The sequence below is a fragment of the Cavia porcellus genome, unplaced genomic scaffold (assembly GCF_034190915.1).
Source record: "Cavia porcellus strain 051 isolate PalLab524CR breed Dunkin Hartley unplaced genomic scaffold, mCavPor4.1 scaffold_31, whole genome shotgun sequence".
In the NCBI taxonomy this organism is placed as follows: Eukaryota; Metazoa; Chordata; class Mammalia; order Rodentia; family Caviidae; genus Cavia; species Cavia porcellus.
In genome coordinates, this window is record NW_026947514.1 from 36,855,553 (window position 1) to 36,879,180 (window position 23,628).

At 44.2% G+C, this 23,628-nt stretch overlaps 1 protein-coding gene across 1 annotated transcript in view; it reads right to left on the bottom strand.

Annotated features, from left to right (window-relative positions):
- The window catches only part of Mthfd1 (methylenetetrahydrofolate dehydrogenase, cyclohydrolase and formyltetrahydrofolate synthetase 1), a 52,662-nt gene that overhangs the window by 1,455 nt on the left and 27,579 nt on the right, over nt 1–23,628 (bottom strand). The window contains exons 9-27 of the mRNA XM_003472347.5: nt 23,151–23,278; nt 22,653–22,750; nt 22,300–22,473; nt 21,509–21,645; nt 19,836–19,882; nt 19,182–19,289; nt 18,980–19,054; nt 16,306–16,408; nt 13,472–13,548; nt 12,708–12,848; nt 11,413–11,481; nt 11,030–11,141; nt 10,790–10,929; nt 8,696–8,737; nt 6,325–6,425; nt 5,381–5,558; nt 3,434–3,541; nt 2,938–3,090; nt 46–139 (exon numbers count right to left, since the gene is read on the bottom strand). Coding sequence (XP_003472395.2) covers nt 50–139; nt 2,938–3,090; nt 3,434–3,541; nt 5,381–5,558; nt 6,325–6,425; nt 8,696–8,737; nt 10,790–10,929; nt 11,030–11,141; nt 11,413–11,481; nt 12,708–12,848; nt 13,472–13,548; nt 16,306–16,408; nt 18,980–19,054; nt 19,182–19,289; nt 19,836–19,882; nt 21,509–21,645; nt 22,300–22,473; nt 22,653–22,750; nt 23,151–23,278 — 2,081 coding nt within the window. The 3' untranslated portion in view covers nt 46–49. The remainder of the gene's footprint in view (nt 1–45; nt 140–2,937; nt 3,091–3,433; nt 3,542–5,380; nt 5,559–6,324; nt 6,426–8,695; nt 8,738–10,789; nt 10,930–11,029; nt 11,142–11,412; nt 11,482–12,707; nt 12,849–13,471; nt 13,549–16,305; nt 16,409–18,979; nt 19,055–19,181; nt 19,290–19,835; nt 19,883–21,508; nt 21,646–22,299; nt 22,474–22,652; nt 22,751–23,150; nt 23,279–23,628) is intronic.

The window sequence follows — 23,628 nt, forward strand, 5'->3', positions numbered from 1 at the left end:
AGTACAGAAGGAAAAAAACAAAACCTTTTCCCAGTAACAACTTACCTGTTTAAAACAGTCCATTCACCTGTTCAGTTGCAGGGTCTAAATCAATATCATAAAAGCAGGGCCGGGTAGGGAGTCCAGGCATTGTGCTCATCTACGATGTAAAACAGCATTAAAAATGAATTTAGAAGGTAGGCATGGTGGTCCACACCTATAATCCCAGCACTTGGGAGGCTGAGACAGGAGGATCACCACAAGTTCAAGGCCAATGTGGGCCACGTAGTTCACATAAAGTGCATAGCAACACCCTGTCTCAAGACAGGAAAGAAAGCTGGGCATGGTGGCACATGCTTATAATCCCAGCACTTGGGAGGCTGAGGCAGGAGGATCACTGCAAATTCAAGACCAGACTGGGCTATATAAAGTGAGTTCAAGGCTAGCGTGAACTGCATAGTGAGACACTGTCTCCAAAAAGAAAGAAAGAAAGAAAAGAACCCACTCCCACAACATAAGAATAAACTTAGAGTGATCTTTCATCCACCTTCCCTTTTGTCAAAGAGAACATCACTTTGTAGCTGTTAATAAAGTGGGAGCATTTGTTGTTACGTGTTAAAAATCCAGTCACTTATCCTATTTTGAACTCAAAAGAAAACCCTCAGGTCCCCCAAACAAATGCCAGGCATCACTCTTGCCTTCTGTGTCAATGAATGTCACAGGCAGGAGCCAGGGAGGCTGAGGTGCCCGTGGATTTTTGCTTCAGCACTGTGACGTTAAAAATGCACATCCTTTAGCTTGGCCCAGGACATTTCTAGATATAATTTAGATAGTTTCACAGTCACTATTCCAATTAGTCCAACATGGCCTTCTAAAACTAAACCTGTATGCCTTACGAAATATATTTGTACTTGCTTCTTTTCTGAAGACTTGGCTTTGACAAGTCTCTGCCTAGATGCAAATTTATATGGCTTGTAAATGAAAACTTATGTATTTTTAACAATGCCCTATATAATGAATATACACAGATTCCAAGCCAGACCTAGACAGGAAAACAGCTTTGGCTGAACTTCTAAAACTATAAAAATGTCATTATAAAAAGATGAGTCACCTTCTGTAACACAAAACATCGGTACATCAGAAACCGAACTCTGACATCAAGGAGCCTGTCACTACTCTCAGCAAGCACTGTAGGGATGTGACAACCAGTTTCTATTCCTGTATTTTGTAGGAGATAAGGAAGTGCTGGGTGTGGGGACAAGCAGGGGAGAGGAAAGCTCTGGTCTTCAGACCCAGCAGAGGAACCTAGCAGGTGGATTACAAAGGCAAAAGCTATTTGCCTGATGGTGCAGACACGCAGTATGCCCGCTGGTGGAGACTCAAGATGGTTCCCAAAACAGCAAAGTGTAGGGTTATGCGTATTTTTACTCTTTCCTAAAGAGGATCTCCCCAATCCCAAACACTGGCTATTTATAATCAGGAAAAAAAAAAAAAGGTACGTGCAAGTGTGTGCACACCCCTTAGATACCAGATAAAACTCTCAACAGAAGCCAGTGTTTTTAAATTAATGTATCAGGACTCAAATCCCCTGGCCCTGCTGAGGCCCCAGCAGCAATTAGGAAGCTTTAAATTGTTTTGAATGACTGCATCATTGGATCGTATGTAGAGAACTCTGGGTCCATCTGAAGCCGAAGGCTTCCGATGAGTACTTGTTCTCAGGCCAGGCGAGTTGGCCTGACCACTACAGCTCTGTGTCTCCTGTCTGGTCCCTCTCGGCATCTACCATGGAAGATGACAAGAGTGTGCACACTGCTCTTCCAGCTGGCGAGAAACTAGATTAAACTAGAGCCCCGGCACTGAGCTGCACCCTCAGCCCCTTCTCACTGTGCTCATTCAGTTGTAATCGTGTATTTCACCTATGTGAGATCTGTAGATAGAGCATAGGGAGAAGATCTAAGGGGGAACTGGGCAAAGAGCCAGGCTACGCTACCCTTAGGACGACGTTAATCCAGACACGGATTAGTAATTACCTCCCTCGGTGTAACCTGTAAGAAAGCACTGGGTCACTCACTCACCTGTAACCGTTAATAAGCAGACACACTTTCCATATCTACATCATTCATTTTCATTTTCATTGTCCCAGGAAAATTCTATCCTCACGAACAGTGAGCTCCCGGGCTGGGGGTATTGCTCACCCACGGCATGGCGCCTGCCTGGCGAGCGCAAGGTCCCAAATTTGAGTCCCAGTACCGCAAAAAAAACAACCGCCGAAACGGTGACTCCTGAGCTTCAGGTTTAAGCTCTAAGCCTGTCAGTGAGACCCTTGATCTAGACATTAGAATCGGTCCTTAGCTTGCAGAGCCACTAGCAGGGCTGAGTTACATCCAGAGCTGGCTCTTGGAAGCCAGTGAATTCTGCAATCTGTGGGAGCTCAATCCCCTTACTGTAGATGGTATAATACTCGTACATAACCGATACACATCCACCCGTGTACTTTAAACTACCCATAGATAACTTCTAGTATCTAGCATGATGTACTTGTTATGTAAGCAGCGTGTTATTTAGGGAATAAGGATTAGGAAAATTCTGTACATGTTTGGTACAGACACAACTTCCTTTTCCAAGCATTTTCCACCCACAGATGATGGACCCCATGGATGCAAACCCCAAAGAGTGGAGTGCTGGCTGTATACAGGGCTAATCCAACTGTCAGTGGTGTCCATCCTACTTTCAACTAAGAGCCAACCAGCGCTGGGGAGCAGTGTTTTCCTCAGAAGTACTCACATTACATTGGAATCAACACCAGTGTGGTCCACAGCAAGAGGATTCACTGTAATAGGCCTAACTCAGCTCCCCCCGCATGGTCTCTGGGAACCTGGCATCTGTGTGGCAGTGTCAGGATCCCACGTCAGATGGGACACACCGCAGGGAAGGCTCCTATCTCGCATCCCTACTTACCGTTCCTACCAAAGGGTACAGAAACCCGGCACCGACGCTGGCACGGACGTCGCGAATGGGCAGGATGAAGCCTGTGGGGACACCTTTTCGCTCTGGGTCGTGAGACAAGGACAAGTGTGTTTTGGCCATGCAGACAGGCAGATTCCCAAAGCCCTGGGGGGAAAAGGGGATGGGGAGGACAAATGAAAAGCTGAGGATGCAATAAGATATGATTATAGAAGGCCTTTGATTTATGTGAAACAGTTATCAAATAATTATCAACCACCACCTCACTTCCTGCACCTCAGTGGCCGTGAGAACAAGCCTGCAGAAGTTCTGATCACTCTGGTTAGGACGTCCCCTACTCAAGGCTTTTCCACATATTCATGGGTCACCCGTGTAAACAGAAGCCCACCGTGTGGCAGGGAGCAGTCTGCCACCAGAAAAGCGACGCGGGGGGTGCCGGGCAGAGCTGCGCTCTGCGCAGGGGTGAAACACAGAGCGAGCCAGGATCTACCTGCTTTGTGTAGACTTCAACTTTGTGCTGAGCTTCGGGGAGCAACTCGATGTCGTCCGCTCCATAGATCTTCTGCGCAATGATCCTGATTTTATCCTCAACAGGGAGCTAAGACACCAGGGAAAGAGGGGAAGCCGTCACTGGTGCGAGAGCTGACCCAGGATGTGGCCCATTCCAGAGGGGGACAAAGCGTTTTCCCAAGGGCCAGGAAGTGTTTTCTGTATACATATGGAAACAGTCTGGGGTTTACTGGTTTAGAAACATTTTTGATGTCAAGCTCCAGACTTGGTAAGTAGAAAAAGCCCCTCAAAGGCAGTTACTGTTGATCTATAGAGATACATAGAGGTAAGACATGTATAAACACTAAAATTAATCAATATACCTGGCTTTCTACTGCCTAGCAACTGAGGCTGAAAGAATACATTGCATAAGATTTTTGTTTTTTTGAGACAGGGTATTGCTATACAGCTCAGGCTGGTTTTGAACTCACTTTGCAGCCAGGATGGCATTAAACTCAGTGATCCTCCTGCCTCTGCCACCCAAGTCCTGGGACTACAAGTGTGAGCCATCATGCTCAGTTTAACCATTGTTTCTTACAAAAAGCAATAATGTATAAAAATTGTTTCTAACTAAACAGTAATCATTTATAGAGGAGCTCTGGATAATGGATATGAATAAAGTGAATATTCAAAAGTGGTTTTATAAAGACACAACCGACTGCTTTCACATGCATCTTATGACGGGAGCTCATTAGTTGCCAGGGCACACCCAGAACTTCCAAAGCATAAGCACTTTGGCTGTGGGGTGACTTAAGACTAGCAGATACTGAACAGGACAAAAAGTGGCAGTTTCCTGTTTGTCACAACAGTGCAAAGCTCCAAGTAGAAAAGGGTTATAAAGTCCTCATCATCTGCCTCTACCCCACTTCTTCCAGGGGTCTGGCTCGCCTGGGGGAGTGGGCACTGCAGGGATGCCTACAAGTGGGCTATCTGTGTTTCTAGCATTTTCTAGAAAGATGACTGAATAGATTTTCACACCCAGCTATAAAATCAAAACTCAAAAGAATATTAAATAGCTGTTAATTAACTGTCAGTGTATTACCTGCAAGGACCAAAGAGGAATGAGAGAACCTTAAAACCCTAGAGTAATAGGATTTCTTTCTTCTGTTTTTCAATGGCTCTTTCCCAGATTCTACGATCATCTTGTAAAAACTAAGGTAAAAACTAGACTAAAGAATACAAGTGTAATTAACACATCCCAAGTTGCAAACAAAGTTTTCTGATTTTACAGACTATAATGTCCATCACAGATGAAATACATGGGACAGAGAACTGAAAACAAAACCAACCCATAATCCGACCATGCTTTCTCTGAACTAACTTTACTGTGTCACAGGTAAATAGTACTTCTGTTGGGACAGATGTAATTTAAACAGTGATGGAAAAAAGGGTGAAGGCTGCTGAGATGCTTTGGTTTGCATCCAAGGGACTCTCTGCACGTCAGGCAAGTTCCAGGTGTCTGGAAGTGAACCTGGCAGCACACTGCTCTGCTCTGTTACTGATAGGTAAACAGAAAACTTCTCTGCATGTGACCTACGTGACAATTTGCTACAGTGCTGTTAGTGCCCTAGGTTAAAGGGTACACTGAATTACACACCTGGTTCTACACAGAGCCCTCCCTTCCACCTGCAAAAGAACCTGTACTAGGAAGCTTTTCAGAGGTAAGGTGTGGAAGGCTTCCCTAGCTGCTCCTGCCTGGTCCCCACATTGGAGGTAAGCAGCAACTGCATTCCCGATACAGCTGTGCAGAGCTGTCTGAGTCAGACTGTGGTCATGTAACTTGCCCATAAGAGGTCCAAACTACAAGGCTAACGCTGCTAAACATGGGGCTCCGTAGAGTGGCCATACAGGAACCCCATCATCCACCACAATACAGCACATAACCTACCTCAAGGTCATAAAGGAGCTGGAAGCTACTGGGTGCCTGTGCGGCTCTCTGGACGGCCTGAGCCAGGGCCAGAGCACCCTTGCCCCCTTCCGCCCAGTGAGTGCACTTCACCGCATCAAAAGCCCCGTGGTCTCTCGCAAGGTGGCTGATGAGGTCCAGCTCAGCCTCTGTGTCTGTCCTGCAAAGGCAGAGCTGTGTTAGGGCGTGGAAGATGGCTGGGGAGGGAAGGGCGTCTCTTCTTCATGCCATGAAAAGCCACAAGTCACCCACTGATGAATGGCCAGGAATCAGGTAACACTTCCTGGCTTCGAATCTCAGCCCACAGTACCCAACTGGGTGACAGGGCCAGTTAGTTAATCTCTATGAGCCTCAATTTCCACACAGGTAAAATGGGACAATCATACCACTCTTCACTGGATGTCATGAGGGTTAAATAATAAATACACATGAAGTTCTTGGAACCTTTCCAGCACACCACTGGGAATTAATAAATGTGAGCTTTTAAAAATTTCCTCTCTCATTCACTGTGGTGAGGCCACTGTAGCAAAAACCCAAACCAGTACTGCGATGCCGAACCACCCACACAGGTTCTCCCAGGAACACCTCTGGCTCAATGCTGTCAAGACAACACCTCATCAGACCTGGTGAGATAATGGTCATCTTCTGTCAGCTCAGAAGGCCTCGTGAAACCAGAAAAGAACTTTAATCCCAAGCCTGTGTGTTATCCACTTCCCCAGAGGAAAAGGGGCCCCGGGACGCAGCCTGACTTCTGGGCACGTAGCAGGTGAGGTGGCTGTGACATACATACGTCATGCCGCCCCAAAGGCCAGAACCAGCAGCAGCGGCCCCTGTGGAACAGGCGAAGCCACAGCAGTGCTGTGTGGCTGCCCCAGAGTCTTTCCAGGCGCCCCACACCCCTCCCTCCTCCTATACTCTGCACTTACTTGAATGCATTCACAGCCACGACCATCGGGACACCGAACATGCGGGCATTTTCAATCTGTTTCCTCAAATTGCTGAAGCCCTTTTCAACCAGCTCCAGGTTCTATAAAACAGCAGTGAAAGACCAATAGGGTCAGACAGAGTGGATTTAAAGTTTTTTCGTCAAAGGAAAATTGCCTCTTGGGACCAGCAGACATTTGCGTTAGGAGGAGGAGGTGAGCCTCCAAGAAAGAGCAAAGATCTGGGTGAGCCACTGTGGAGGCCGGGGCGTGGCTCCAGCCCACAGCCAGCACAAAGCTGTGCTCACACTCCCCCCGGCCTGAAAACCACAGCTGCTGATCCGTTCTCTGTCTCAGTAACTTTTTGGCTGTCAAAGGGGATTAGTGCCCCTATCTAATCTATACCTGTGTGCTTATAGACTTAATGTACTCATGCTGTACAATGATGCAGATTCTCTTCAGTAGAGCACAAACCCTTCCAACAAAAACCAGCCGAGCACAGCGCCTGGCACCAAAGAGGCATTTGTTATCCAGGTGCCACACAACTGTCAGAAGACATAAGAAATCAGTGATGCTTCACGGACTTTAGTGAACTCAACCACAAGCCTTCCCTATGTCTCTTGATAGGATGAATGCTATCTTTAAATATGATAGCTGAGTTGCATGTATCTATGGTCCCCACCACTCTGGAGGCTGAGGCAGAATCTCTGGTATCCAGAAGCTTAAGAAACACCCTGGGCAATAGGAGAGACCTTGTGTCAAAAACAAGAAAATAAATTTAAATAGTAGACTGGAGGTCTAACTCAATGTTAGAACACTTGCCTAGCATGTAGAAGGTTCTAGGCTCGACCTCCAACACCCCAAAAACAAAAGAAACAAGAAACAAATACCATCAAATCTAAAGGAAAACCATTAATGAAACAAACTTTTAAGTATGTTCATCACTGCTTCCAGCACTGGAAAACTATGAATCTTAACCTTCAACAGGGGACTGAGCCAAGAAGTACGATACATACTCAAAGCTCATCATGCAGATGTCATACAAAGTGACAACGACCTGTGGTTAACATGGAGTCTGTCCAAAATGTACTGAAGCTGCAGAACTAGAGACAGTGTCATTAACTCCAGTTTTGGACAAACACATGTAAAAGTCAGGAATTGTTTTTGTCAGGCATGGTGGCGCACACCTGTTATTCCAGCACTTTGGGAGGCAGAGGCAGGAGGACTGAAAGTTCAAGCCCAGCCTGGGTAACTTAGCAACACAGTGAGTAAAAAATTAAAAAGGTTGGAGATGCAGCTCACGGGCACAACATCTGCCTGAAAAGCACAAGGTCCTGAGTTCCATTCCCAATGCCAAAAATAAATAAATAAACAAATGAACAAATAGGGCTGGGGGTGTAGTTTAGCTCCAGGGCCCTGGGTTTAACCCCTGGTACTTCCTCCCAAATTAAATGCTGAAAAATATGCACCACATTGTTACAAGAACTTCAATCAAATATTTGTGTGATGCTTAAGTTATTTTTTTCTTACCAAGAGTATGTTATGACAAGCTTAAAAATCCATTAAGGGGCTAGCAATGCAGCTCAATGATGAAGTGTTTGCCTCGAATGTTTGATTCTCAGCACTGCCAAAAACCAACAAAATCCACCTCAAAATATGGAGTATTTAAAAAATAAAAATGTAATCATCTTTTATAAAAATGTACAAGTATATTGGATCATAAACAAAACCTATTAGTGTTGGTCTATCAAAGAAACTGTAGCTTATAAACAGGAAACAAGATCCATTACAAATGTGATCATGCTTTTTTCTTTAATAACTATAAACTGAAATTAGGATTTATCTGATTTTCTAAAGGGCACTAATTCTTTACCCCTTTGTCACATGAAAACCAATTAACATGAAAGACTGAGAACCACTGAAATAAGCAGAATTTCTTAACTGAAGACACCAGCTGGGCCGGTTAGGGGCAGTCACTGTAATTAGATACAGGAAAGGCTGTGGGGCATCGGGAGGGCCAGAACTGTGAATTCCCCTCCTACGCGTGAATCAGACAGATGACCATAAAAGGCAAATCACAACCCAGCCGACAGGCAGACTCAAGGCACCAACAGTCTTTTCTTATCCATTTCTGAAACTCCTCACTCAGACCTGCACCTGTGATCCTGTATAGCTTGATAATGTACCAACCTCCAAGAGGGCAGAAAAACTGCACTCCAGTGCCAGCTGCTGACCCTGCTTCCTATCTGCACTCCCAGGAGCCACCTTGGGCCACCGAATCTCATTCTCCCTGTCTCCCCACAGGCCAGGCTGAAAATGCTGATACCGGCTGTGGCTCTTTCCAGGACAAGTAATCAGAAATAATCAAAGTTACCTCTTCTATGTAAGCTTTGGGAAGAGGCAGTCCAGCAGTAACCTGGAAGGAAAAACAACCAAATTAGGTACGTTCCGTATCATTGGATTCTAGCTTCAAATGGTGCTTATGCTCCTCGTTAGGCAGGTGGCTGCATGCTGGAGGGTACCCAGGAGAGCGCGGCTGTTTCTGCCCTAAGGACTCTGGACACACAGCCAGCCATACAGAACAAAACAAGCACTGCTTTCATCAGAGGAGGATACCTCTGGTATCTGGATTAAAGAGATGAGGATGGACAGATTTATGAAAACAGATGTGGACAGGGACGTATGCAAGGCAGGGCCAGTGTCCTTACATGAAAAGAGCAGCAGTGGGGGAATAAGCAAAGGTGAGTGTGGGAACAGCAGCTGCCAGCACTGCAGCCACATCGGGAGTGTGTGACAGCACAGCCCATGGTGAGCTGGCCCTTGGTCTCATATGCTGTTCCACAGAGCCAACCCACAGCTTGGTATGGGAACACCACTGACCACAGGGAAAAACAGCAGGACTTTCTCTCCCCATGGTAAGAGTGCCCTGTAGGTGTCCAAACAGCTGGACCTGCATCCCGATCTGGCCAGAGACTCAGGCCTGCTGTACAGACTGGGAGGAACAAAAGACACAGTGTTGATTCTGCGGCCCACTGGGGTGGTAATGGGTGGTGGAGGAAGAACAGGAGCTGGAGGCACACAAAGACCACGAGGAGGCAGGACAGGAAGTAAGCGCCCCTCTGGCTGCTAATAAGAGCAACAGGTCTGGCCCCCATAGAGCTGTGTATGAAAGCTGGGCAAGCATCCACGATGTTTAGACCTCAAGGTTGGGGGTTAGGAAGGAAGATGCAAAGCCATGGGTGTGGGCTGCAGGTGTGAGAAAAACTGCCACTGATGTGAGAGCAAAGCAAGCCTTCCCTGCACTGCCCAGAGCAAGGTCAGCAGGGCTCAGCAGGGGCCTGGGATGTCAAGGCAATGGACAGTAAGAGTTCAGAGAGGCATGCAGGAGTGTGTTGGGAGGCACTGTCAACAGTGTGCTCTGGGGGCCCACGAGGCCCAAACTGTTGCCCTGTAAGGCTACAGTCTCATGGTCCTGCTGGTTATTCTGAGTACACAATGCACTTTTAAAGGTCACAGCCCAATTCCAGCACACAATTACAACATAATCTCCAGGTAACCAGACACAACAGTGGTCTGAAAACTGGATAGTCCCTAAAAATACGGTGATCTTATTCAAAAACTTCTTGTGTTAACATGTAACTCAGTTTCCATTTCTAACATACTGAGTATCAGTAGAGATACTTAACAAAAACAAAAGCCTTCCATAGGCCTTTAGTAATTTCCAAGCCAAAACACTTGAGAACTGCTGTACTGGGACAAGGGCTGGTCAGTACCATTACAGACAGGTTTTATCCAGCAGGGGAGGAAGGGCAGGGATTTCATTCCAGTAACCCCTGAAAACTTAACACCATGTCTCTATACAAAAGTGCTAAAGAGAGATATTAAATGCTGGAATAAGCGTATAATTGCTAAGCAGTAGGAATCCAGGAGGACACAGAACTCAGGCTGGAGCTGAGAAGCCTGCCCGACCTCTGCTTCTCTCTCTGCAGCAGCCCTATGGACCCTTGCTCCTTTGCCACCCACACAGCCCCTGCTGCCCTCCTGCTAGGCTGTCACAGGCTCTGTCCAGCAGGAGCCGACCCCAGCTGCACGGGAGGGTAGCTGGCAGGCTGCCGGTGTCCTTGTTCAGAAGGGAGGTGGGATTGAGATTCATAGGAAACACGCTGACATAATGGAGTTTTTGGGAGCACAGCCAAGGACATATCCTTAAGGGAGTTTAGGTACTGGCAGATGTTCTCCTCAGAAAGGCAGCCATGAAGCCAACTTTGCCCCTGCTAAAATGACATGCCTGTGAGCAAGAAGGCTGCCAGCTCAGGACCTGTCTGACCATTTCCTTTGGGCACCCTATTCATCATGAGGACCAGAGCAGTTTCGTGCAGATGCAGGCTCAAGTCATTCAGCTTCCTGCAAGTTTCCAGAGCACACATGGTCAGCAGACCCGCACCCCACCCTGTCTCTGGCTCCTCACCGTGGGCCCGCCTCCGTGCATCTTAAGAGCCCTGACAGTAGCAACAAGTACTACCACATGAGGGCGGAGGCCGGAATACCGGCATTTGATGTTGAAAAACTTTTCCATTCCAATGTCTGCTCCAAATCCTGCTTCAGTCACTGTGAGGAAAGGAAAGAACAACTGTGAAAATGCCATCCTAACTGCTCTGGGGTTAAAAGAAAAGTGCAGGCCCTCCAGCTATGATGCAGCAGCACCCACCTACAAAGCCCTCTGGGCCCACAAGTTTGAGCGCGATCCTGTCTGCGATGATGGAGGAGTTCCCGTGAGCAATGTTGGCGAACGGTCCAGCATGGACAAACACTGGGGTGCCCTGCAGAAGCGAGGACTTCGTGAGTACAGCTGTCAACCTGCTTCAGGATGGAATCACACAGCCAGGGGTACTGAATTTAGCTGCAATTTGAAAGAAAACTTTCTAGAGAGAAAAGACAAAGCCACTGCTTTGTTATTTTGGTACTGTTCCAGTCACAACTGTGAGAACAACTGAGAAGAAAGAGAGGTCTGACTGCACAAGGAGGTGTCCTTTGCAAGTATGGTGCTCTGAATGCTGTAAACCAGTACTGGAAGGCAGTCACTCTCCTCACCTCTAACGTCTGCATAAGATTGGGCTTGATGGCATCCTTCATCAGCACGGTCAGTGCGCCACTCACCCCCTGCAACACAAGGGCAGCGGGCATTAACTCCTTCCTGCAAACATCACCCTTCTGCAACTAACATTACATATCCTAGATCTTGCCATGTCAGCCACTGTGGACCAAACAGTGCTTTCCTCTCAACTAGATCACTCATTTTTCTTCCCCTCTATACATACATGGAAGCTACCAGCTATTTTAAACAGGGAAAAGGAGGAGAATGAAAATAATATTCACATGCAATTTCTGAGAAACAAAAAACATGTAATTCTACAACCATCTCAATCTGCTGACTAATGTGGGGAATCCAGATACAACCCTGAAGCAGAGAGGCCGCCTAGTGGGACCATCAGCCAAGTTTAGAGCACTAGAAATGCAGGCTCTTAGCCTAAGTTGTTATTTGTAACTTTGGTGTCTGGCCAGAAATGGGTACAACCCAAATTTGCTTCCCAAAGCTAAAACTGAAACATTACCCTGAAATTCAATAAATCTTAAATAACAGCCCTTCTAAGTCATCTAATCATAGCAAACTGATGATAAAGTTAGATAAAGTAATGGCTCCCACTTAGTTTTTAAATTTATGAGTTTTTAAATTTAAGGGCTGGGGTATTAAAATTTAAAACACATATTAACTGTGAAACAGAAAGCTGATAATCCTTTCTTCCTTTTCTAAATTCATCTGCCACACCACTGTCACACGCCAACTATTTTAGAATGTGTCAACACAAACAGGTTTTGAAAAAAAAGTAATTGATAAGAATTCTCTTTTGAAGCCTCGTATTACCATGCAGAGAGCTGAGATACAACCCTGAAGTAGAGAGGCTGCCTAGTGGGTGGGACCACCAGCCAAACCGGCTCATGTGTCGTCTGGTCTGGACTGTGGCTGTCCGCATAGATGTGATGCCAACAAGTCCGATGACAAGAGGGCTCTAGGCAAGAAGCTGAGGGTCACGCAGGGGTCTGAGCTAACCCCAACTCAGCTATTAAAAGGCTCACTTGGACACCATGTGTTCTCTGCAAACTCAAGACATCCATCCGCTTATGGAGACACGTGCAGGATGACAACTCCTCACATCACCTGGAGCACACCACATTATAATCATGACAGAGTTCACAGTTATTTTGTACCTAGCAAAACTGGGTTGAATTGATGAGATTATTGCAACATCTTAAGTAGAGTTTAATTTCTGCCATCATAGGACAGCAGCGCCAGTGTCACCTAGTGTGTCTGGGTGGGGGGCACTCACCAGATCTTCAGCACTAATGGGCTCCCCTTGTTTACTGCAGGCCACCACCATTTTGCCTAGTCTCTTTCTCATGTCTTCCAGAGAAGTGGTGAGAGCCAGGACAGCCATGATTTCACTAGCCACAGAGATATCAAACTGAGCCTGGAGCCGGGGAAAATGAGGAATAAAACGTTTGTGTTAAAATGGAACTATAAATTGCAAATCATCCTTTTGGGCATCAAAGGCTTAAATAAATACCTGAAAAGATCACAACTGCAGAATACTACAAGGAGCTTAATGAAAATAATCCTCCAGAAGGAAAATTTGGTAATTATTCTAAGGCCTTCAGTAGTCAATTTTTAAAAGTAAATGGTCTAGTGTGACCAGTAAGCTATGATTTTATCCTCATGCAAGCTGCTTGGAATTAAGGTTATGGTTTCCCTAACATACAAAGGATAGCACAGACGCTCTTACACTAAAGAGATATACTGCCAAATGATCACAAAAGAAAAGCAATTTTCATCAATTTATATGCAACGATGTTCACTTGGGGCTCTCCACCTCCAGAAAAAAATGCAGAGGGGGGTGCGCGACACAGGTGACACATGGGATTTATTGCAAAAGCTGTCAGGAGTGCTCAATACCACACCCACTCACTTCCATTTTAAAAGGGAGAAGGCAGAACAACACCTGGCAGTATCAGTCATATGGGAGGGGACGGAGGAGGAGAGGCGGCAGCTCTAGTTCACACAGGCTGAGCTGCCGGAGAAGGAGCAGATAGTTACCGTCCGTGTGTGACCCTTCTCTGTTGGAGACTGCCCAATTGTGATTTTCCTCAGGAATCTATCATTGGTGTCCAACACTACAATACAAAGGGAAGACACAGAATGATTTTTAGTATAAAAAGACCATAAAGCTAAAAGAAAGCAACGAAGTGGTAAAGCAAGCAAGTCTAATTTAATGCTAACAATCTGATTTTGAATATTAGTTGATGGCAAAGCTAGAATATGGGTTTAAAAATGATGTTCACATATATAAATGTACAGGAATTATTTTTAAACCAAATGTGGAGTGGCTGAGTTTTATTCCTTCTGGAAAATCCAAACAATTAATTAGAAATCTAGAATCTATTTTAAAGCATATTCTATTAGATAAAAAACAAACAAACAAAAAAGGACACTCCACTTTTTAAAAGGCCGAAGTGTGTGTTGCTGTTTTGGGGTGGCACGGGCAGTGGGAGGCAGGGGCAGAGGGTGCCTCACTGACCTCCCATCTCCCAGGGAGACAAAAGAGCCATCGACTTACAACAAGGGCAAATGCCTTTTGATAACAAGCCAGGCTTTTCCTTTACAACATTCTATTCTGATGACAAAAAAGCTATCTAATTATATAACACTGAAAACATGGCAAAGATCAGCCAACTAACCAATGCTAATCTCACATTCCGGGACTAACTAACCCCTGTTAACATTTTAGTCTATAACTAAAATTTTGGTTTTCGTACATATGGTTTAATAAGAGATATACTGGATATTTATCCTGGGTTCCTGGCACAAGGTTCCTAGAGTACTTGGAATTTTAAGGGTGATAGGAGTGTCATAGGCCTCACAATTAACCCCATTTAAGTTCCCTTGAAATTATGCTAATGCGGTGACATAGGTCCTTGATAGCCTGAAGAGGGGCCTGGTCAACAGAAAGACCAAATGATTAGAAGGCTAGAAGTTCCAGGCCCAATGACAACCAGGAAGGAGTTTAGGAAGGGATATTAAGATCTATAAAAGTGCTTGAATAACAAGATTTCATGAGCTGCCAGGCTGGTAAAAATATCAAGCCTTTGGAGGGGTGCTGTATTCTGTGCATGCCTTCCATCTAGCTAAACCTGATCTATAATTTCCACAATAAACCAATAAACACTAGTTTTTCCATGAAGACTGGGTTGAATTTACCAAATGATCCAACCCAAGAAGGAGGCCATGGGACCTTCAATTTATAGCCAGTTGGTCAGAAGAGGTGACAACCTGGACGTGAGGTTGGTATCTGGAGTGGATGGGGCAGTCTTGTCATATTTAGCCCCTGAGCTGCAGGGTCAGCTCCACAGAGTGAGACTTGAGTTTACCCACAGAACACCCAGTCAGTATCTGCTACAGAACTGAACTGAATTGTTCTCCAAGAGAAAACCTAGATATCCAGCGTCAGAGCAGTGTAAGCACAGAGGGGAAATAAGAGCTCCCATTTTAGTATGAAATGTCAAACAACACAGAAGGAACCCCCAAAGGCCCCCAAAGACACAAATAAGCTAACAAAAAAAAGAGTCAATTATCTAAAGTGGTCAAAGAGGAGAAGCTCCCTGCTCCTACCAAGCCCAGGGCCTCACACATGTCAGGCATGTACACTGTGGTGTGGAGTCTTGGTCTTGGTTCCACCCCCGTCCCATCCCTCAATACTATCAAGGTTTAAACACTAAAAGCAGAGTATTCTTTAGCACTCAGACACCTACACTCCCACATAATGTATGACTGGAGACAATCCTTATTTTTCAAAGAATATAGTATACAGTTCTTACAACTATGTTCTTTTACTGTGTAACACAGCCAGTTAATATATGTAATCCTAAAAAAAAAAAAAAAAAAGAGGGGCTGGGGATTTAGCTCAGTGGCATAAGCACCTGCCTTGCAAGCAGGCGGTCGTGAGTTCGATCCCTGGTACTGCAAAAAAAAAGATGTAATCCTTCTTTGGGGAGACAGGGGAGAAGGGGTGTACCTCTTACTTTTCTGGAAAGCATGAATTAGACTCAAATTGAAGGAAAAGTAAGTGAATTACTAAATTTTCAAAGCGGATTTTTAGCTTATTTCTTAGAAAATATTATATCATTTCCTAAAGCTATTGAGACAAAGGGAGAAAAACCAGTGTGGCTTTAGATATTAACAGTTGCCATGCCAATAAAAATAACAAGAACAGCCAGTGTACTGGCCTTTAGATGCATTCTGTGTGATGACGACAATTTCTTCTCAACAATTATATAAAATAGATGGAGGCACTGTTGATAAAAAAATAAAATTTGTTAATTGGACATAAAGAAAATCAACATATGGTGGTAAAGCCAGACAACTCACTCAGGAAACTGTGATGTACTGAAAACTTGAAGGCTACCTAATTTTTTTTTACAAAAGATTTCACAAAATGAGGTATAAAATGATTAAGAAAGCTGAAGCAAAACCAACTCACTGATGCCAGACAGAAGTTCTGAGAATAAAGGGCACACATGATTCAAGAAATGATTAAACATAATTTCTCTACTTTATGACACCAAAACTTTTTGCATAAAATGAAACTTGAAAAATGTTATTTTTGGTTTATGCATGAACATTTTTTTTGCAAACACCTTCATTTCAATCAACACTGAATAGGCAGCAAAATGTTCAACTCTTTCAGAAAGAGAAACTGATGACAGCCAGTAAGGAAGACATAGTTAGAGGCAGCAAGAAAACAGGCAATGCCACCACCTTGGTCACACCTTAACCATGAAAATCCCGACCCCAAGCTTCTCAAGTAACTCTCTTGGGAGAGTGGGGTATGCAGCACAACTAAGACACAAGGGACATGCATCCTGCTCTGGTACCTCTTTGCCATGTTATGGTTTCTGGATCAATATCCAGTCTTGCAAATCTGTTGATCTCTTCATCTGTCAGTGTGGTGGGGTCAGTCTTTTCAATGCCTAGTCTCTGAAGAGGTAGTAAATTAAAATATAAGATGGATATAAGATAACAATTAAAAAGGAAAAGGAATATACAAAGACTTTTAGGGGTAGGGCGACGCTGGAATTGAACGCAGGGCACGCTAAACACATGCTCCACCACTGAGACAAAAATCTTTAATCAGACAATTAAGTCCAACTTAAATGAAATTTGAGGGGTTGAGGCTATAGCTCACTGGTAAGAGTTCTTAACACATGCAAGGCTAGGTTCAAACTAAATAAATGTATGTATGTTAAGTAGGGCAGAAATTGGTACGAATCAATGAAAATCAATGCCAGATTTTTTACATAGTTTTTTTATAGCACTGTACTTTTACTGAATTCTTATTGTTCTGAAAGACTTAAAAAATGATTTGTATTTTCCTTGTCACAGAATTTGAAAACTTTATTTACTGATCTACAGTGTCTACTCAAGGTGCATCCTAAAATGGGAAATCCATATGTAATATACTCTTTCACCTCATGGAAATTACTGAGTGGGCCCTCACAAGACCCACTCCGCATGGTTTCTTTCTTGTGTTACATGGATCTGTTTTTTTTGTCTTTTTTCCTCAGATGTATTTCCACAGCTGGCCACTGACATGCCTGTCAGAAACTCCATACGCCAACGAAGCCCTTAGACAGCCTGCTAAGAATCTGCTGTACAACAGGCTCCTGACCAGGGCTCTGTGCAGACTGGTCACACCGCAGGACTCAGGACTGAGGGGCAGGAGGCCCGGGCTCTTGTTCTGTCCTTGCAAGGGGTGCTATACCCTTGGAGAAGTCTCAGGCTGTGAAAGCCTAGAGCTTTTCTCCTCCCCAGAACAGAACCAGCCCCTAGGAAAGGTAACATCGGAGGTTGTCTGCTCTTTCCATGATACTTTGCTGCCTCATAAACACAACTCTAGTGTAAAAAATGACCTGCCTGACATATAAGGTTTAGTGGAGTGCAAAAGCAAGGTAAGTTAGGGGATACCAAACTGCTTACAGGCTAGCTGTTGTCAATGGTCGATGTCTACACACACAAAATGGACACACGCAGAACTGTACAGCAAGGGACAAGGGGTGCAGCTCAGTAGCACTGTGCTTGCCCGGCATGAACAAATCCCTGCATTCAATCCCAAGCACCATCAAAAACAAACTAAAACCCCAAAGAACTGTGAAGCAACAGAACAAACATAAACACCCATTGGGGTAAAGGGTAACTTCATACATTCTTGTAGCATCAAAATATAAAGATACAAAGTTGCTAAGAATTAAAAACAAAGTGAACACCGTTGTTGATAATAAACAGTATAAATCATGTATTAAATGTTTACATGTTTGACGCTGTCAGAGAACAAATATAAAAACTTCTTTTCTTCAGTAATGTAATACATGTGTTTTTCAGTATTATTATTATTATTATATTATTATTATTATTTTTAAGACAGGAACCTGCTGTGCAGTACAGCCTGGCCTTGAGCTCACTTTTTATCCCAGGCTAGTCTGGAACTTGCAACAATCCTCTTACCTCAGCCTCCCAAATGCTGGGATTACAGGACTGCACCACCATGTCTGGCTTTTCATATCATTTTTAAAATGCCCCTGTGTTCTTCCTTTATAGGTATTCCTTGCTTTTACTCATAACTCTGGGCATCTGCTGATACCTTCTTTCACTACAGTTCTTTTACTGAAGATGTCATAATAAACAAAAGCATACAGCACAAGACTTTCAGATTGGCTTCTTTCAGCCAGCAAATGCCTCTGATATTCAGTCAAGTGACTGCATGTATCAGAAGCTCATTTCCTTATTCTATGAAAGTATCACAGTTTGTTCAACCATTCATTCACTGAAGAACACTTCAAGTTTTCATTTTTCTTAGGTAAAAACCTGGGAGTGGGATTTCTGGTTCATGTGGTTTAGGGTATGCTTAGTAACTATACATTGGTAGACAAATTCAAATAAAATATAGAAGTAATTGTTCCTTTAACCACAGTGGTGGCAAACAGTGGTTGCAGCAGGCTGTAACACTGAAAGTTCCATCACTGCTTTAACCTTTTGATACAGTTTTTCACTGAGGCAGACCAGGGGAAGTATCATTACTCTCACTTTACAGGTGAATACACTGTGAGATAAGCCATTTCACAACTGCATGAAGTTCTAGGCCTGGGAAGAACAGGGAGTCACACTCAGAACCTGTGTATATTGCCATGATGCCATTCTGACCTTTTTTCTTTTGGGTTATTGGGAGTTAATCCCAGGATTTGACATATTCTATTCAAACACTTGACCATGGAACTATCTCCCAGCCTTGCATCCTGATTCTCATCCACATAATAAGAGAAGCATCAGTTCTCTCTTTAGTTGAGGGCAGCTGGTCAGAGCTCTATTTATTCCATGACTAATCAGTGATAACTACAAATAAATGAGATAACCACTAGCACCCATCCTTGCTACCTATACCACCTACGATTACAGATGTAACCGGAACCAAAATAACTGCTCTAAGGACAGTTTACCTCTTTACTGATCACCAAATTTCATGCATTATCACAAATAGAGAAAGAAAAACCTTACTTGTAATCTTCGGATTTGGATGTCAGAGAACTTTCTTACTCCATTTACTGAAGGTACCAAACGATTAAACAGAGCCTTAAAAAAAGCAGGAAAGGGGCTTTTAGATGAAAGAACTCCCAGTGCCTGGCTAGCTGTATCACCATTCAAGGCACCAACACTAATTTGAGGGCTTCTACCCTTTGGAAAGTCCCCAGCACTGTACCTTGTCAGTCTGAGTCAGTTCATGGAACATCCGAGCATCAATGGCCGCAGCAACAAGGTTATTAGCTGCAGTGATGGCGTGGATGTCACCAGTGAGGTGGAGATTAAACTACGAAAGATCAGAAGTCCCATCAGTCTCCAGCTCTCTGTGTCTTTCCAACCCTCCTTTATACAGCCAGATTGTCCTGTGTTAACACCAATGCAATACTGGTGGCAGTATGGCAAGTGGACCCAACAGTGGGAGCTCCTGAAAACAGATGAGGGGCTGTCCACTCGCGGGAGTATCCCCTGCAAAACACAGAACCAGACGCCACAAATGCCCACTGCCAAGACTGAAACCTACGCACACTCCTTAAGCAGGGAGTGAGGAGTGTACTGCATGTCTATACGTTGTTCCCATGTCTGCCGCCTCTGAATTCACCGTGTGTTGGTGCTTTTCAATAGTACATTTCATTTGACCACTTGCTTAAAATGATCATTCTCACCAAAAGCCAGACTTGGGAATCAAGCTCTGTCAGAAGTTTACAAATTAAGATTTTTTTTCTTCTGAGAAACAAGCATTTGTCCTCTAAGGTATTTTTTTAAAAAGTTAATCTTTGGAGGAAAAAAGCTAGAATGAAGCTTTATAAAGGATTCGGTCTACCAAATGCTTTACCTCTTCCATAGGAACGACCTGGGAGTAGCCGCCTCCTGCAGCGCCACCTAGGGGACAGACCAAAGGTAGGGACTCCCTTTAAGTGATGCCACATGATTTCTTTAACTACTAAGCATATTATTTGTTTATTTTGCATCATCATTTGGACAGATCTGATTGTTTTCTAATTTTCTTTTACCATGCTAAAACACTCGATCTTGTTTGTGCTGAATAGTCTCTCAGCTGAAATCTGAGTCTAAATGACAAAACTGTGAACACATACATACATACCTACTCATTATCTTTAGAAAAGGTTCCCTGTGATTCTTAACATGTTAAGAGACCCAGCTGACAGTTACATAAAGGCAAGCCTGTTAAATTTCCTACTCTCATAAGCCTACTCTGGCTTTAAAAATAAAAAGAAAGGAAGGAAGGAATATTTAAGGTACACACACTAACAGAGCCTCCAATTCTTCCCGAATAGGTGACATATGTTAGCAAACAGCTTACTGCTATAATTCTGATGGCCCAATTGGGTTATCCACAAAAGGCCAGTCAAAAATGCCCAGGTTAAAAATAATAAATGTCCAGGTTTCCACATCATCATTGAGAGGTCGCCCTGGAGTACACATTTTATTTTTGTGAGGTAGGAAGCATACAATGAGGTTACTTTGCAGTAAAAAGAATGAGACTAATGAGTTTGCTAAGCAGCACAAGGAAAAGACTTATTCTGGAGTCAAAGCGGGTAATCAGTGCAGAACTAAGTCATCACATTTGTACAGCTGTAAGACAGAGGTGTGCACAGCCGGGCGTGGTGGTGCATGCCTGTTATCCTAGTACATGGGAGTCTGAGGTAGGAGGATCTGGTTTACAAGGTGAGCTCAAGGCCAGCCTGAACTGCATAGTGAGACCCTATCTCAAAAAGAAGAAAAAAAAAAGGACAGAGGTGTGCCTGGTGTCAACAGTCACAGTAATTTCTACAACAAACAGAATGTGATGCCCTGTTACTAAACAAACAAGAAAGCTAGCTTGAAGAACTTATTACAGTTTTAATTAAAAGAACATGTTTGTATGACTGTAGCAATCAAAATCTGAAAGTTAAGTATGATTACTGATGTCCTGGTCTCATCCAGTTAAGCAGTGTGTTATGATACAGGGTTAAGAGGCTGAAATAAATGGGGCTGGTCTGGTACTTAATGGTGCTTGTGACCAAGTTCACAATGCAGTCCTATTGCTGCTACTGTAAAATGACAATCCTACTCTCTTACAAGGGAGGATAAAATAGAATATGCATCAGCTGCTTAGCATAACACCCAGCACCAAGCACATGCTCAGTGAGGCAGGCACCTCTCATTCCCAACAGGGAGACATCTGTGGGGCTTGTTTCTGCCTGGCCGTGAGCATGAATCCACAGCTATGGTTACCTTTACTGTGATAGTGGACTATTAGGGTCTAATAAAAGTATCTCCAGCTACCCATTACCAGTTCCAGAGTATCTCTGTGCAGCGTCAAATGGTGACAGGAGCGGGCTGATCTGATGAGTTTTCACCAAATGCGCTGCTGTGGGGGGTTGTAGGGTGTTGTGGTACCTGAGTGAGCAGAAGGCCCCTTAACATTCATGGGCCTACTGGGTCTGGGAGGACTGAAGGAAAGGCAGGTACCCTCTGGGGACCCAGGCTCAGTCCCATGAGTACCTTTTATTCCAAAGGTGGGGCCCTGAGAAGGCTGTCGCACACACGCGAAGACATTCTGGTAAAGGTGGGCTCCAAGGGCCTGCACCAGCCCAATTGTGGTTGTGCTTTTTCCTTCTCCCAGGGGCGTTGGAGTTATTCTTCAGATGAAAGCAAAAGAGGAAGAGGTTCACTTCCAGAATTAAGTTTGTTAAATCACCAAGTCAGACCTAGCAGACCTAGAGAATGACTCATCTAAATAATGAGAAAGACAAAAGCTGTGAAAGAGATCTTTTCTGAGTCTTTGTTGTAATTTTCAAAAGTTTAAACAAAACACTGTATTTTAGCTCTTCTCCCTGCAAATATGCTTGACATTTGACCTTTTCATCAGATACCACTATAATTTTAATTTCTCAATTTATAGTGTCAAAAACTAACTTGTGGGGCTGTGGTATAGCTCAGCTGGAGAGCACTTGCCTGGCATGCACAAGGCCCTGGGTTTTGCCTCCAGATCCACAAAAGCAAAGAAAAATAGCTTTCATGTATAATTTTAACATAGCAATAAGAAGGATTCTTCAGGAGACTTAACCGAAACTTTCCATCTTGACCACTCTCCTCATCTCTAAAGGATTTCCATTCTTCCCACTTTTTTCTGCCTCACAAGGTTAAAGACGAAATGCATGGAAAATGCCCACATCACAGCATGTCAAAGCCACCTCCACAGCACAGGTGTGTGCAAAGTGCAAACACAACATTGGGCTGGTAACAATCAGGACAAATGTTAACTCCACAGGCAATGAGAAGAAGAGCCTTACCCAGTCACCACTACGTATTTCCCATCAGGCTGGTGCTTCAGTCGCTCAAGTGCTGACAGCTGGACCTTGGCCTTGGTTTCCCCATATAATTCCACCTCTCCAGAGAGCAGGCCGATTTCTCGAGCCAGGTTACCAATGGGTTTTGGTTTACATGACCGTGAGATATCAATATCACTTTAAAAGCACAGAAAATAGGTATTGATGTGTGCTCACTGAATCTAATCTCACATTAGTAATGACACCCCCCCACCCCCCCAATTGATTATGTATTCACTGGATGCATGCATGCACACTAATGGCATCTAAAAACCAGAAACCCACAAAGTTTTAAGGCAGGGAAGTGTCATTTTTACCTTGGAACAGGTGTCTTCAGGTTGAGACTGTTATACTGAATTGTCCATACTCCTGGTTTACATTTCTCCAAGAAACGGTTTGCGCTCTCCACCGTACTCTAAGCAAAATGACATAAACAGGAGGTGCTTATGTCAACTCCACCTCATTCCAAACTCCAGGTCACTCCAGCTCAAACTCCACGTGAAACTGTCTCACGATTCCCTCTGTAACATGCTTTAGTTCTACACAAATTCACCTAATATGCTACTAATATGCTCTTGGATTGTTTGCAAAGCAAACAAACCAAAGAGAGCTTGCCAAGTCAGTGTCTGTATGTCTTTCTGTTCTAGGAAAGGGAGTAAGAACTGTGCCATTTCCTCCATTAATGGTACTATGGTACTGTTTATACGCTCTTCTACTTCCTTTCTTCCTTCAACAGATTGGCATCTTCGCCCAGCCTTTTGCTAGGCTTTCTGCCACATTCTGTGGGGAGAAGGGTCACAAAAACTCACACACACCTGCATCAGCATCGCCACAGTCATGGGCCCAACACCACCAGGGACAGGCGTGATGAAGCTGGCCCTCTCCTTGGCCTCCTTGTACGCCACATCGCCTACCACCTTCTTTCCATTTGGTTTTGTATTGTCTGATCAAGAGGGGAAAAAAACAATCAAAGCACTGTCTCAGAAGAGCAATACCTGTGTTTCTCCCGAAGTGATCAACTATGACGTTCTGTTTCAAAAGCTAAGTAGAATTTTAGGGTGTGAGTCCTGTCGGGTCTAAGTGCCTGCGTTAGTTAAAAGCTTCTAAGGACGAGGCGAGGATGGAGCCCTTCCCTTTACAAGTGCGAGGCATGAGTTCCACCCTGAACCCCTGCAGGGTAAACGGCTTTTCTAACTTCACAGGGAGAAAACTATGTTACCTGTAAACATTCACAAGACATTCTTTAGTGGTTTCTCAGAACCCAGAGACTCCATCAGATGGCAAATAAAACAT